Consider the following 13,746-nt stretch of genomic DNA (forward strand, 5'->3'; position numbering starts at 1 on the left):
GCGCACAGTGTTTTAAGTAGCTACAGTCTTCCAACTTTATTCAATAGGGATTCCGGTTTTGTTCTGAGACTTCCGGTTTTGTTGTGCGAGACTTCCGGCTGCATGCTGAGGCATTGGGGTGTGTGGGGGGAGGGGGGGAGTCGGGGATGTTCTGTGGAACTCCCGGCTGCATTCTGGACGCTCTTACTTGGTTCCATAGTGCTTCCTTCACATTCAGTTCTGTGAACTTTCGGCTGTGTTCTCTTAGCATTCTGAGAAACTTCCGGTTGCGTTCTGGTGAACTTCCGACTGCGCACTATGTGCTTCTACCTTGGCAGTTGCCAAGTTAACGAGGCCTCTTTCTGGAAACCAGGGTCTTTCTCACTTGTACCTCATTGGGAAACACGTTTGACCCATGGGTCACCATCTGCTTGTTGCTTTCCTGCTTCCTTGTTAGATTGGTAGGCCCTTGCAAGACGTGTGCCAGCAAAACTGGCCTTCCTTCAATACACCTCCATTATTATCTGCTCTGCAACCTGGCATGAGGGTGTTCTAAGCCTCCAGGTGGGGAAAAGCAGCCGGTACCCTCCCTTCACTTGCTGGAAATGCATATATCATATATGTGCATATCTAGTTCAATTTTCTGCTAGCCTGTGTAAATAACGGCTGAACAAATGGAGCACGTGTGTAGAACAAGAGAAACTTAAGCATTTTACTCCCTAAAAACATTGTACTCTGCGACTATCCTGTGTGGTGCATGCAGAGTCTTTTTTTGTATAGCTAAGGATGGCTCCTCTGTCCTGCCTCTGCCGCCTCCTAAGAGATGGGATTGCAAAACTATGACACTATGCCCAGGGCTAGGAATTGAACCTAGAATTTCCACCTGCTAGGCAGGTGCTCTGCCATTGAATCTCATTCCAAATCCCCTCTCTTCTCCATATCAAACAGTAGAGTGTTCACCAATGGGATGTGGCCAAACCTTCCTCTTAGCTAAAGAGTTCAATTAGTGTTTATTGAAGAGGAGGAACAGGGAGGAAGGGCTCACGATTTCCACATGGAAGAAATTTCCCTTGAGCCGTGTGAGCAGAAATGCTTGTCTAGAGCTTTCTGCCTGGAGGGCTGTGTTCCTTTTGTAATTTCCTCCTCTTATCCTGTCATTCTTTGCTTAGCTGAATCTGAACAACTCTCGAAAACCACTGTAAATATTTGCTCCCTGAAGAATTTGTGCCCTAGCCCAGGCTGATCTTGCCACCCTCCTCCTGGGCAAAGTTGGTCCTGGCTCATTTGTAGCCTAGTGGGGTACCTACCACCCATCCCTGCTGAATCTCATTCTCTTGATGTTGTATTCCTTCAGGGAAGAGACTGGGTCTTCCTTCGCAAACTGAGTATTCTAATAGTAAACAGCACACAAGAGATAAATAAAATTTGAGCCTCTGAATGCAGATAAGAACTTTAGGGAAAACTGGGCATGGTTGTCACATCTTTAGTCTTTGCCATCCAGAGGCAGAAGCAGCCAGATCTCTATGAGTTCAAGATCAGTCTGGTTTTCATAATGAGTTCTGGACTAGCCAGGGCTACATAGTGAGACCCTGTTTTTTAAAAACAAAACAAAGCCCTGTGGTGGTGGCACATGCCTTTAATCCCAGCACTCAGGAAGCAGAGGTCAGTCTGGTCTACAGAGCGAGTTCCAGGAGAGCCACAGCTACACATTAATACCCATAATGAAAAACAAAAATGAAACAAACAAACAAAAACGCACAAATTTTGGGGAATCCATCTTCTTGAGATCAAGACTTTAAAGAGATTAATTTTTTTATTTGTTGGTTTGTTTGTTTTTGAGGTGCTGAGGACTGAACCCCAGGCCTTAAGCCATATCTACAAGCTCAGGAAAATCTTTAAACTATATTTTTATTTTAACCAACACATAGTCATGGTAAATATTTATGGATTGCAGTATAACATTTCAATATATATATGATGTTTGATGACCACATCAGTGTGACTACCTTTTATTACCGTGGACGTTTGTTACTTCTTTGTCGGGAAAACCAAAACATCTTCTCCCATAGATCCTTTAATATATTCAATTAATTGTTGTCAATCACAATTTCTGTGCTACAGAACCAGATGTTATTCCTCCTAGCCAGCTGTGCTACACAGCCATCTTCTCTCCACCCCTCTCCGACACCCTTCGCCAGCTTTAGTAACAACTGTGACTTTCTCGGCTTCCCTGAGATCCGCTGTTTAGCTTCCACACTGAGTGAGAAGATGAAGTATTTGTCTTTCTGTGTCTGATTTATTTCTCTTATTGCACTCCCAGTGCCACCTATGCTACTGCAAATGATAGAATTTCACTCCTTTCTGGCAAAGAATATCCCATTGTGTATCTATGACACACTTCCCATCTATCTGTTGATAGGCACTTAGGTTGTTTTTAGCTCTTAACTGCTGTGAATGGTGCTGCAATAAACGTACAAGGACAGGTGTTTCTCTGATAGACTAACTTCATTTCTTTTGCAGATATATGCATAGTGTGTGCATGCATGTGTGCATGTGCGCGCGCGTGTGTGATATGCATGTGGAGAACAAAAGTCAACCTTGGATGATGTTCCTTATATGTCACACACACACACACACACACACACACACCTTTTAAAAGTTTTATTTATTTTGGGGACTGGAGAGATGGGTCAGCACTTAAAGCTCTGGTTGCTGCTCTTCCGGAGGACCCAGGTTCAGTTCCCGGCACCTACACAGCAGCGCACAACTGTCTGTAAATCCAATTCCAGAGGATCCAACACCCTCATACAGATATACATGCAGGCAAAACACCAATGCACATAAGATTTAAAAAAGCATTTTAAAAAGACTCATTTATTTCATTTATGTATGTTTTCCAGAATGAGTTTACATGCATACCACATGCACGACAGTCTCTGAGGGCCAGAAGAGGGAGTTGGATCCCCTGGGACTAGATTTCCAGGTGGATGTGAGCCTTCATGTGAATGCTGAGAATCAAACCTGTGTCCTCTGCAAGAGCAAAAGAGCAGTGTGTTCTCTTACCGGCTGAGCCATCTCTCCAGCCCCAATCCATCCCACCTGCCATCACCATGCATAAAACAGTGTGAGACTCTCCCTATCCTGGAACTCACCAAGTAGGCGAGACTGGCTGGCCAGCAAGCTCTAGGGCCTGCCTCTACCTGTCACTCCTGGGACTACAAACACATGTGCCCGCACTTCCAGCTTTGCTCTGGTCTTTCCTCGTGATTAAATCCACTACACGCTTAGATGGGAATACCACAGGCGTGAGTGACAGTCTGCTCAGTCCATGACATCAAGAGGTACACGATGCCCACCGACTTCATGGGCGTTCCTCCTGCAAAGTTACGGAATTCCAGTGGAGCACGGCATTTCCTGGATAGTCTCTGAAACGACGTAAATGATCTTTTTCTTATTCTCCTTGCACTCACTGATCCTAAATCCATTGATGATTCTTTCCTAAAATAGCCATACTTAATTCAAAAGTAATAGAATAATTAAAAGAAATAAATGATAGGCAAACCTATGAAGATAATCTTATTTAAAAAAAAAAAAAAAGACGGGGCAGGAGAGATGGCTCAGTGGTTAAGAGCATTGCCTGCTCTTCCAAAGGTCCTGAGTTCAATTCCCAGCGACCACATGGTGGCTCACAACCATCTGAAATGAGATCTGATGCCCTCTTCTGTCCTGCAAGCAGACACACAGACAGAATATTGTACACATAATAAATAAATAAATATTGAAAAAAAAGATGGTGTCATGGCCTTTTCTTAAGTAGCAGGAGAAAGCCACAAAATGTCCACCAAATTATTTAAATTTCTGTTGATGTCTAGGCACTCTGCACCTACAAGAGGCTGCGACTTATTTGCTTATCAGATAATATGGCCTTGTGGCCAGTCCATCGCTCTATGTTCCATGTGAACAAACCCTGTGGGATCCCTTGGCACGTTGCTGCTCTTGACCAGTTCACCCTGGCCCTTGTGCCAATAACGATGTACCTATCTGGAGGCTGGTGTGAAAGCTCATCTTTGTTTCAAAAGTTTTTATTTATAATTTTAAATTTCTAAAATCTGTTTTAATTTTTAGTCATGTATGTGCGTGTAGGGGGTGTGAGTGTTGGACCCTTGGAGGCCAGAGGCATCAGATCCCTGGGATCTGAAGTTACTGGCCATTGTGAGTCATCTGATATGGATGCTGTGAGCCAAACTTGAGAGTTCTTTGTAAGAGCAGCAAGGATTTTTGACTACTGAGCTATCTCTCCAGCCGCAGATGAAGGTAGAATTGTTTCGTTTTGAGGCAGGTACTCACTTGTAGTACTGGCTGGCCTGGAATTCACTATGTCGCTATGTAGACCAGGGTAGCCTGGAAGGTTTGTCGATCTGCCTGCCTGTTTCCTGAGTGGGATTAAAGATGTAAACCACCACACTTGGCTGTTTTAATTTTGTTTGTTTGTTTGTTTGTTTGTTTTGGTTTTTCGAGACAGGGTTTCGCTGTGGCTTTGGAGCCTGTCCTGGAACTAGCTCTATAGACCAGGCTGGTCTCGAATTCACAGAGATCCGCCTGCCTCTGCCTCCTGAGTGCTGGGATTAAAGGCGTGCGCCACCATCGCCCAGTTTGCTGTTTTAATTTTGTATTCATATTTGGGGTAGGGCTGTCCCACAGCATCTGTTTAAAGGTCAGAGGAAAACCCACAGGGGCCAGTTCTCTACTTCTACTATATGGGTTCCAGGTTTGGGTCCATTTGGTGACAAATGCCTTAACCTAGCAAGCCACCTGGCTGGCTCCCATGATGTCCCTCCCATCTTTCTGATTTCTTCTTCAGTTTTCTATCCCTTCGGATCTCAACTCTAAGTTCTGTTTGACACAAGGTCCTCAGGGAAGAGTTTCTTATATTTGTAGAAAATGTAGTTGGCAGGAAATCTAATTGAAATTGATTGAAACTATTTATCACCTTCATTATCTCATTAGTAGATTAGGAGATGACCATAACTCTGAGGTGCCTTCCATACAAAGATGACCTTTGTTTTTTCCTGTTGGAAGCCGGGCTGGCCTTTGCCAGTAGAACATGTTGTCTGTGTTGATGTGGGATTCCCCTCTGTATGCTGTGAATATGTTTTATTACCATTGGCTAATAAAGATGCTGATTTGGCTTATGGCAGGGCAGAATATAGCTAGGCAGGAAATCCAAAGAGACGGGGAAAAAATGCAGAGTCTGGAAGTTGCAAGCAGTCACTAGAGAAGCAAGATGTGAGATAACAAGCCATGAGCCAGTGGTAAAATATAAACTAGTAGAAATGGGTTAAGTTGTAAGAGCTAGTTAATAATAAGCCAGAGCTAATAGGCCAAACAGCATGTAATTAATATTAAACCTCTGAGTGATTAAAGTGCCTTCAGGACGAGGGGGGACAAGAAACCTCCAGTTACACTGTGTGTTTGGTTTTGTTTTGAAGATGGTATGTATCCTGATGTTCTGGGCCTGAAGGTCCTGCTTGTGATTGTTCATCTTCGGGTTTTTTGGTTTTTTTTTTTTTTACTGGATTTAGAATCACCCAGGAGACACACCTCTGGGTGTATCTGCAGAAAGAGTCTGCAGGAAGGTTTAACCAAGTGGAGAAGACTCACTCTGAACGTAGGTGGCATAAAAATAAAAAGGAGAAAAATCAACTGAATACGACCACTTCTCTCTGCTTCCTGCCTGTGGATAGCATGTGGCCAGCTGCCTCATATTCCTGCCACCATACCTCCCCTGTCATGGCGACTGTATCCCTTCTCAAACTCTGTGCCAGTGAGCCCTCCCCTCATCACGTTCTTTTGAAGCAACAAGAAAAATAACTAACACACAGCTCTTGCCCCTCTTGGTAGCCAGAGCCCACCATGCTGTGAGAGAGTCCAGCTTCATGGAAATGCAGGCCAAGTGTGAATGCTGTAATGTGTATAGGAGGGGCACCTTCTGTACCACCTATGTCGGGCAGTTCCCAGCTGAGCATGCTTCCAAACCCACACAGAACTGAAGCTCCTCCATGCCTAGCCTTACTGCAACTCATGGCTGACTGTTTCCTGAGCAAATAAAATGGTGATTTTTAAGCTACTGATGTTTGGAATATCTGTGACACTGTAATAGATAGCCCAAACATGTATATATCTCCACTATAGAAAATTAGTACAATTGATTGGGACCTAGGTCAGGGTATTTGTGTCATAGGCTGTATGTGTGCATTCACTGGGCCTGGGAAGATGGTTGGTAGAGAAGAAAACTTCTGCATAAGCCCAAGGACCTGAGTTCAAATCCCCAGCACTCATATACAAAGCTGGATCCGGCCACAAACTCATCTCTAACTCTAGTGCTGCCAGAGGTGGCACAGGGGGTCGCTGTGGTTTGCTGGATGCCAGCCTAGCTCCAGGATCAGGGGAGACACTGTCTCAGGGAAATAATGCAGACAATGACAGCACAACACTGAACATCTCTTCTGGCTTCATACACATGCACACCCCCACACACCACGTAACATTCATATATGCCAGACACATTTACACACCCATGTATATGCACACACGCCAAGAAAATGGCATATATTTTTATTTTACTTTTTTTCTTTTTTTGATTTTTTTTCAAGACAGGGTTTCTCTGTGTAACAGTCCTAGCTGACCTGGAACTAGCTCTTATAGACCAGGCTGGCCTCAAACTCACAAGGATCCATCTGCCTGCTTCTGCCTCCTGAGTGCTGGGATTAAAGGCGTGCGCCTGCACCACCACCACCCAGCTTATTTTACTTTTTATAAGGTTTATTTTTGGGTTTTGTTTTGTTTTTCGAGACAGGCTTTCTCTGTGTAACCTTGACTGTCCTGGAACTCACACTTATAGACCAGGCTGGCCTTGATCTTAGAGATCCACCTACCTCTGTTTCCTGAGTGCTGGGATTAAAGGTGTGCACCACCACTGCCTGGTTTAAGATTTATTTTTATGGTGCTGGGTGGTGGTGGCAGAGCACACCTTTATTACCAACACTCAGGAGGCAGAGACGCGCAGATCTCTGAGTTCAAGGCCAGCATGGTCTACAAAAACAAGTTCCAGGACAGCCAAGGCTACACAGAGAAACCTTGTCTAAGGAAAAAAAAAAAACAATAACGATTTATTTATGTGTGACTGTGTCTATGTGAGTGCAACCACAGAGATGCAGGTGCCCAAGGAATCCAGATGAGGACATTGGATCCCCTGGAGCTGGAGTTACAGATAGTTATGGGCTGCTTGACATCAGTGCTGGGAACGCAGCTCTGGTTCTCTCTAAGAAAAGTACTTGGTCTTGGTGGCTGAACCATCTCTTCAGCCACTTATTTCACTTTCCTAAAGAAAAGCCAGGATTCTGAGCCATCTGGCCCAAGTGTCTCTGAAAGGGAGTCTCTTTGGTATTATAGAAATGAAATTGTCAAGACTTCCTGTATCGGCTATAGTGCACACATTGCCTTAGACTCCTCCAGATACTCACGTCTCTCAATCCCCAGCAGCAATAGCAGTTGTTGCGGCACGCCTTTAATCCCAGCACTCAGGAAGCAGAGGCAGGTGGATCTGAGTTCGAGGCCAGCCTGGTCTACCGAGTGAGTTCTAGGACAGCTCGGGCTACACAGAGAAACCTTGAGAGAGAGAGAGAGAGAGAGAGAGAGAGAGAGAGAGAGAGAGAGAGTGAGAGAGGGGTGGGAGGGGCTGGGAGGGGAGACTGGATCTCACTCTGTAGCCCAGCCTGGCCTGAACTGTTTCTGGAGGGGCTCAGATGCCCTCCAACTATTTGAGACAGGCTCTCTGTATCCAGGCTCTCACTGAGCTCACTATATAGCCCGGACTCTTGTTTGAGACAGGGCTTTAGACTAGCTTTGAACTCGCAGCTATCCTGCCTCAGGTCCTCCAGTGCTGGAATTATAAATATGAGCCCCCACCCTGGAATTGTCGGCCTCTCTTTGAGACTCTTTATCCCCAGAGTTCTTCCAGGGGAGCTCCAGGCTTACACTAACTCCTTCTATTATTAGCTGGCTGTTTGTGCTTTCTTTTCAGCACTCCCGATAGAGCACACCTGGCTACTTTTTAAAGCTATTATGCCTTCACTTTGTTTGTTTGTTTTTTCGAGATAGGGTTTCTTGGGCTGGAAAGAGGGCTCAGTGGTTAAGAGCACTGGCTGCTCTTCCAGAGGTCCTGAGTTCAATTCCCAGCAACCACATGGTGGCTCACACCATCTTTCGTTGAATCTGATGCCCTCTTCTGGCCTGCCAGCATACACGTAGAGCATTCATACATAAAATAGAAAGAAAGAAAGAAAGAAAGAAGACAGGATTTCTCTGTAGCTTTGGGGCCTATCCTGGAACTCACTTGGTAGACCAGGCTGGTCTTGAACTCATGGAGACCCGCTTGTCTCTGCCTCCCGAGTACTGGGATTAAAGGTGTGCACCACCACTGGGTGCCTTCGCTTTGAATACCAAACTGTATTTTGATCAGATTATTTCCTTCCCACTTGGTGGGTTCAGAAAAAAATGTCTGTTGTTACTCTTTTTGGCCAGTGGTCCATTATCCATCAAAGCTCTTACCTTGTTTTGTTTTGAAACACAGGTGGCACCACTGAGGCCCTGCAAAGTAGAGCCAAAACTTCTTGGTAATTACACAAGCACCCAGGCTTCAGTTCAGCTTTCACCTGACGGTCACAGCGCTGCCACACAGTGCGATGCCCACCTCCTCCTCCGTTACCCCAGGCAAGCACTGTTAGCTTGTCATAAACAGAGGTCCCTTTGTAACTTGTTTGAAACATTTTTTTTCCTCTCCAAGGCTAATGAAGACGGTCACAATGACACATACATCTTGACCAGGGATCCTGACCGTCTCCCCACCTTCCATCTTGCGCTCTATGCTCCAGCTAGTCCCGGACAGAGTTGTGAAGGGCGCCTGGAAGCGTTTGGTTCTCACAGCCCCGCAATTAAGTTGGTTCCTCAAATTGTTCCCGACAGGAGGGACAGGAAACAGCACCCGGCTTTGGTGGCGGCTGCAGGGAAGCGGGTGATAACTGTCCACTGTCCAGGCGGCCTCGCATCGATCCCGGGTCTAAGGTCCGGCTGGATCACAATTACAATCTCCCTCCCCCATCCGCCTGGTTGTCTGAGTCCCAGAGCCGCCACGTCCCTGGAGGCCCGGGTTTCCTTAAGAGGCCCTGCTGCTAGTCCGGCCAGGTGGGAGGAAGCAGGTCTGAGTCTGGTGGCCCTAGGTGGGCGGAGTCTGGTTGCGGCCGGAGCTAGGAGGTGCCGCTTCCCTGGCGCGTCCCTGCACCCCTGCGAGCTCTCAATCCCCGGGCGACAGGTGCAGTGGCCGCGCGGCGGCGCCCCCGAGGGGAGGTCCCCGAGTGCCCGCCCCCACCCGCCCCGTCTACGCCCCTCCTCTCTCTTCCCCTCCCCCGCCTCCCTCAGCCACCGGTTGCCAGCGATCCTGCTGCTGGGTCCCCGCGGAGCTCCGGAGCGCGCGCGCGCCGACAAGTGGGGACACTCGCGGGCCTGACCCCGTGAGGCCACCCCCGGCGCGCCCGCCACCCACCGGTCTCGATTCCCTATCCCTGGCCGGCGACCCTGGGCCCAGGGAGCTCGCTGGGTGGGGGTAGGGTCCTCGGTGACCCGGGCCAGCTCCGGGCGCGACGATGGAGGAATCGCAGCGCCCGCGCTCGCACACGGTCACCACCACTGCCAGCTCCTTCGCAGAGAACTTCTCCACCACCAGCAGCAGCTTCGCCTACGACCGAGAGTTCCTCCGCACCCTGCCGGGGCTCCTGATTGTGGCCGAGATCGTGAGTGTCGGGCCAGGCCGGGCGGTGGGAGGCAGGTGGACCCGGCTAGCTCACGCGTCTCCAGCTCCGCCCACCGAGCTGGCTCCGGTCTTCCCGCGGGCTCCGGGAACGCTCTTGAGCTCAGCCTCGACTTCTTTGTAAAGTGCAAAACTCACGTCCAGGTTCTTTCGCCTTGGGCTCTCTTGGGGACTGACGGTCGTGACCCTCAGGATGTCTGTTGCGGGAGGCTTCCTAGCTTGCTGTTTTCTTTCGAGGATGGTGGCCTATCCCGGGAGCCGGATACCCGGTGGGCGTTTATTGATCTTGAGTGTCCAGAACACCTAGGGCCTCCCTCACCTGATCTCCACGTGCATGGGTCCCTGAAAACAAAGCTTTTCTCAAACCGACTCCTCCACAGTGCTGGCCTGGAACGCAGAGCCTCACGTGCTAGGCAGATAGATGCACTACCACTGAGCCGCTCCCCCAGCTCTAAAAAAATTCCCTAATGTTAGTTATAAAGGGGAGAAAATTTTCATTTTCACAGTTATCTTCCTGTTTGAGATAAATCAAGAACATTTGCCTCAATAAATCCTGGGAATCTCAGCCTCTTTGAGAACCTAAGTGATTCTGTACCGTTCTGGAGTACATCCTGGTGGGGGCTGAGCACGTGCCTGGGAGGGGGCAGGGCTTGCGCCTTCTCTCCCTTGGAAGCCAGGCCTTCCGCCTGGAGTTCTGTTGACAACTAGTGGCGGCCACTGTCTATTGTCTTCCCCCTCTGCCAGGGTGTCAAGTCCTGAAGAAGTTTCTGAGCTCGTACATGTAGTCCCTGCAACGCTCCCCTGTGAAGGTGGTTGCAAGTAAGCTCTTTCTACACTTGAGGAAACTGGGGCCCAGAGAACGGGAGGGGTAAAGCTTACTCGTGGTGGTGGAGCTGAGATTCAAACCCATGCCTGCCTGCTTTTTTCTTGGTCTCTATTCTTACCTAAGGAGATTCGAGTTACTCTGTCTAATGGGGGTTCCCCTTCTGTTGCATCTCCGGACCCAAGGAAGCATTTGTAGAATTGAAATCTAGCCCATATGAAGGCAGGGATCGTGTTGTAGAGCGAGTCGGGATTTGGGTGGACTCTCTGAGAAACCTTTAGCAGCACCTGTATGGATCCTGAGAGCCTGCTGGCTTCACAGCCTCAGATCCCAAACCCACCGAGTCAGCTTCCAAGTGGTTCCCTTGCACAGAAAGCCGGGAAAGTGTTGGCTTAGCTCAGTTCCCAAGAGGTTGGCATAGCCAGCCCTGAGGGTATCTGCAGCCCCAATAAATGGCCGGAAAGTATTGGAGTTACCGCACAAGGCCTGGCGTTAAAGAGCTCCACAAATATTTGCTGTGTGAGTGAAGGAGTTGGCGAGCTCTCCTGCTTCAGCTAAGCAAACAGACGCGCAAGAGATGGAGCTGGGCTTCGGCGGGGCAGGCCTGGACCACCACCACTTCTTGTTTTCGGATTTATACCCACATGCTCTCTGTTGCATCCTTTTTAGAAAATATAAGAGCGAAAGAAGAACCGTAAGGACTGGTCATCCCAACGCTTGAAATAGCTACTGTTGACGGGTTGCCGTGGGTCTCTCTAGATTGCAGCAAACTTTTTGAGAGATGGGAAACCTTGCAGATAAAACCATCCTCAGTATGAGTGTACATGGGCGTGTGTGGGTATGTTCGCTCACCCAAGCACTTATGGAGGCCGCGGAGCGACTTGGAGATGTCTTCCTCTATTCCCCTCCTTCTTTATTTGGGAGGGGGAAGTGGCATGTGGAGGTCAAAAGACAGCTTAGGGCAGCCAATTCCCTCCACCATGTGGGTCCTTGGGACTGAAAGGAAGTTTTCAGGCTTGGTGGCAGACACCTTTGTCCACTGAGCCATCTTACCAGCCCTCCACCTTATTAATGTCACTGAACCTGGATATTTGGTGAGCCTTTGGGATCTACCTGTCTCAAACCCTGAACACTGGCATTATAGGTGGGTACCACCGCACCCAGATTTTTCATGGGTGCTGGGTATCCAAACTCAGGTCCTTATGTTTGTGCAGCAAGCTCTTTATACACTGAGCCATCTCCCCAGTCTGTACCCACCTTTGCTGGACAGAGCTAACTGTGCCTGTTTTAAAAAGTCAAATAACCCCTGAGTAGGGTGATGGTGGTGCACGCCTTTGATCCCAGCACTCAGTGGGCAGAAACAGGTGGATCTCCGAGTTTGAGGCCAGCCTGGTCTACAGAAGGAGGTCCAGGACAGCTGGGACTACACAGAGAAACCCTGTCTTGAAAAACCAAATAAATGTGAAATAATAGAGAACAAACCCCATTTCACAGTATCTGTCATTCAAGTTGCTGGCCTGGTCTTCTGTTGGGGTGGGGAGAGGAGTGGCTGCCACTCAACTCAATGCTGTGCCACAGCAACTCTTATGTTGAAACCAAATTATAGGGGCTCCTTTTCTTTTACAGTTTTATTACAAGCTAGTAACAGCCCCATACTTGACCTGTGAATTGTAGGATGCTGCAATCTTTGTAATGATTACAAGCACTTGAAACAGAATCAAAGGGATTGCAACAATCTCAGTTAATTGAACCCTTCCTGTTATTGGTGACTTTCAAATGAATTGTGGCATCCATGTAATAACGTTTGGTCCCCTTTTTATTTACTTAACTGTCACAAGCAAACATGCCTGAGGAAGCACAGATTGGGTGGGGGGGGGGGCGAGGTCTAAATCAGCACCTTGTCAGCTCCTTTTCAAGAGTGAGTGGTTTCCACTTCGCTGGAGTCTTTGCAGGAAACTCAGAAAAGGCCCGTGAGGAAAAAGAAACTTTAAAAGGATGAACTATTGCCCCCCCCCCCAACCAGGTGGTTCTTCCAAGACATGGTGCCCTGCCACATCGAGAAGTGGAGAGCGTCTTGAAGTTGTGATTGTCATAGTGCAGGAGATTGTACTGCTTGGTTAGTGCCCCACGCAGGCTAGGGATGGTTCCAGGACAAAGGTGTGCCGTGGGCCTACTCGTCGTGGGTGGGCCCTGTTGGTGTACCATTATCGTTCTTTACCCCTCGGGGTCCGTCGTTCTGGAATGTCTTAAGCGTTGTATGCTACCATGCATACTTTTTAGAAAACACAGCCCCATCAATGGCTTTGCTTGTTGTGGCTCTGGTGGTTCATGGCTTGTCCACTTGACAGGATGTCATGACCTGGGAGACAGGCCTCTGCTCGTCTGCGAGGGAGTTTCTAGATTGGGTGGATGGTGATGACCAAACTCGGCCTGAGTGTAGCAGCAGCATCCCAGGGCTGGGGTCATAAGCTGAGTAAGATGGAGCCCGAGAGCTGAGCACCCGTGTTTGTTCTCTCACCCCCTTCCTGGCTGTGGGTGCAGTGAGGCCGGCTACACCATGCTTCCCTCCCCATGATGCTCTGTACCCTGGAACTGTGAGCCGAGCCAAACTCTTCCTCCCTTGGTTGTTCTCTGTGTCGCAGCAATGAAAAAGGCAATCGATACAATGACCATCCAGACTCGTACTGTTACTGTCTCCCAGATTCACCCCCTTCTGCTCTGACCCAATAGGCTGACCACTGTGCACGATCTCATCTGCTGTTGTTTTATCCAGTGAGGCAGAGGGAGAAGAGACTGGGCCCTAGCCCCCAGGATTCCTGTCGGTCCAGCGGAATGGCTGGCGGCTCTGTCCATCTGCTCTTTCATCTGGCTTTCATACCTGTCCATTGTCCCTGATTCTCACCAATGGTCCCTTCCCCATCTCTGCAGGTTTCTCGCACCCAGCTCCTTTCAATTACTTAATCCAAACAGGCCCTTCCCTCCCAATATGGAGCGCTTCACAGGTTTGCCTGGAGCCATGCTATCCTCTCTGTATCATTCCGGTTTTAGTGTATGAGCTGCCCACGTGAGCACCTGTCGT

General features: G+C 48.5%; 1 protein-coding gene across 1 annotated transcript in view; it reads left to right on the forward strand.

Annotated features, from left to right (window-relative positions):
- Positions 1-9,457: 9,457 nt before the first annotated feature.
- The window catches only part of Cmtm8 (CKLF like MARVEL transmembrane domain containing 8), a 52,992-nt gene continuing 48,703 nt past the window's right edge, over positions 9,458-13,746 (forward strand). The window contains exon 1 of the mRNA XM_041677369.1: positions 9,458-9,827. Within this exon, the coding sequence (XP_041533303.1) occupies positions 9,681-9,827 (147 nt within the window). The 5' untranslated portion in view covers positions 9,458-9,680. The remainder of the gene's footprint in view (positions 9,828-13,746) is intronic.

Source organism: Microtus oregoni, unplaced genomic scaffold (genome assembly GCF_018167655.1).
Source record: "Microtus oregoni isolate MIOR12 unplaced genomic scaffold, Mior012 000028F_ref0000031, whole genome shotgun sequence".
NCBI classification, from domain to species: Eukaryota; Metazoa; Chordata; class Mammalia; order Rodentia; family Cricetidae; genus Microtus; species Microtus oregoni.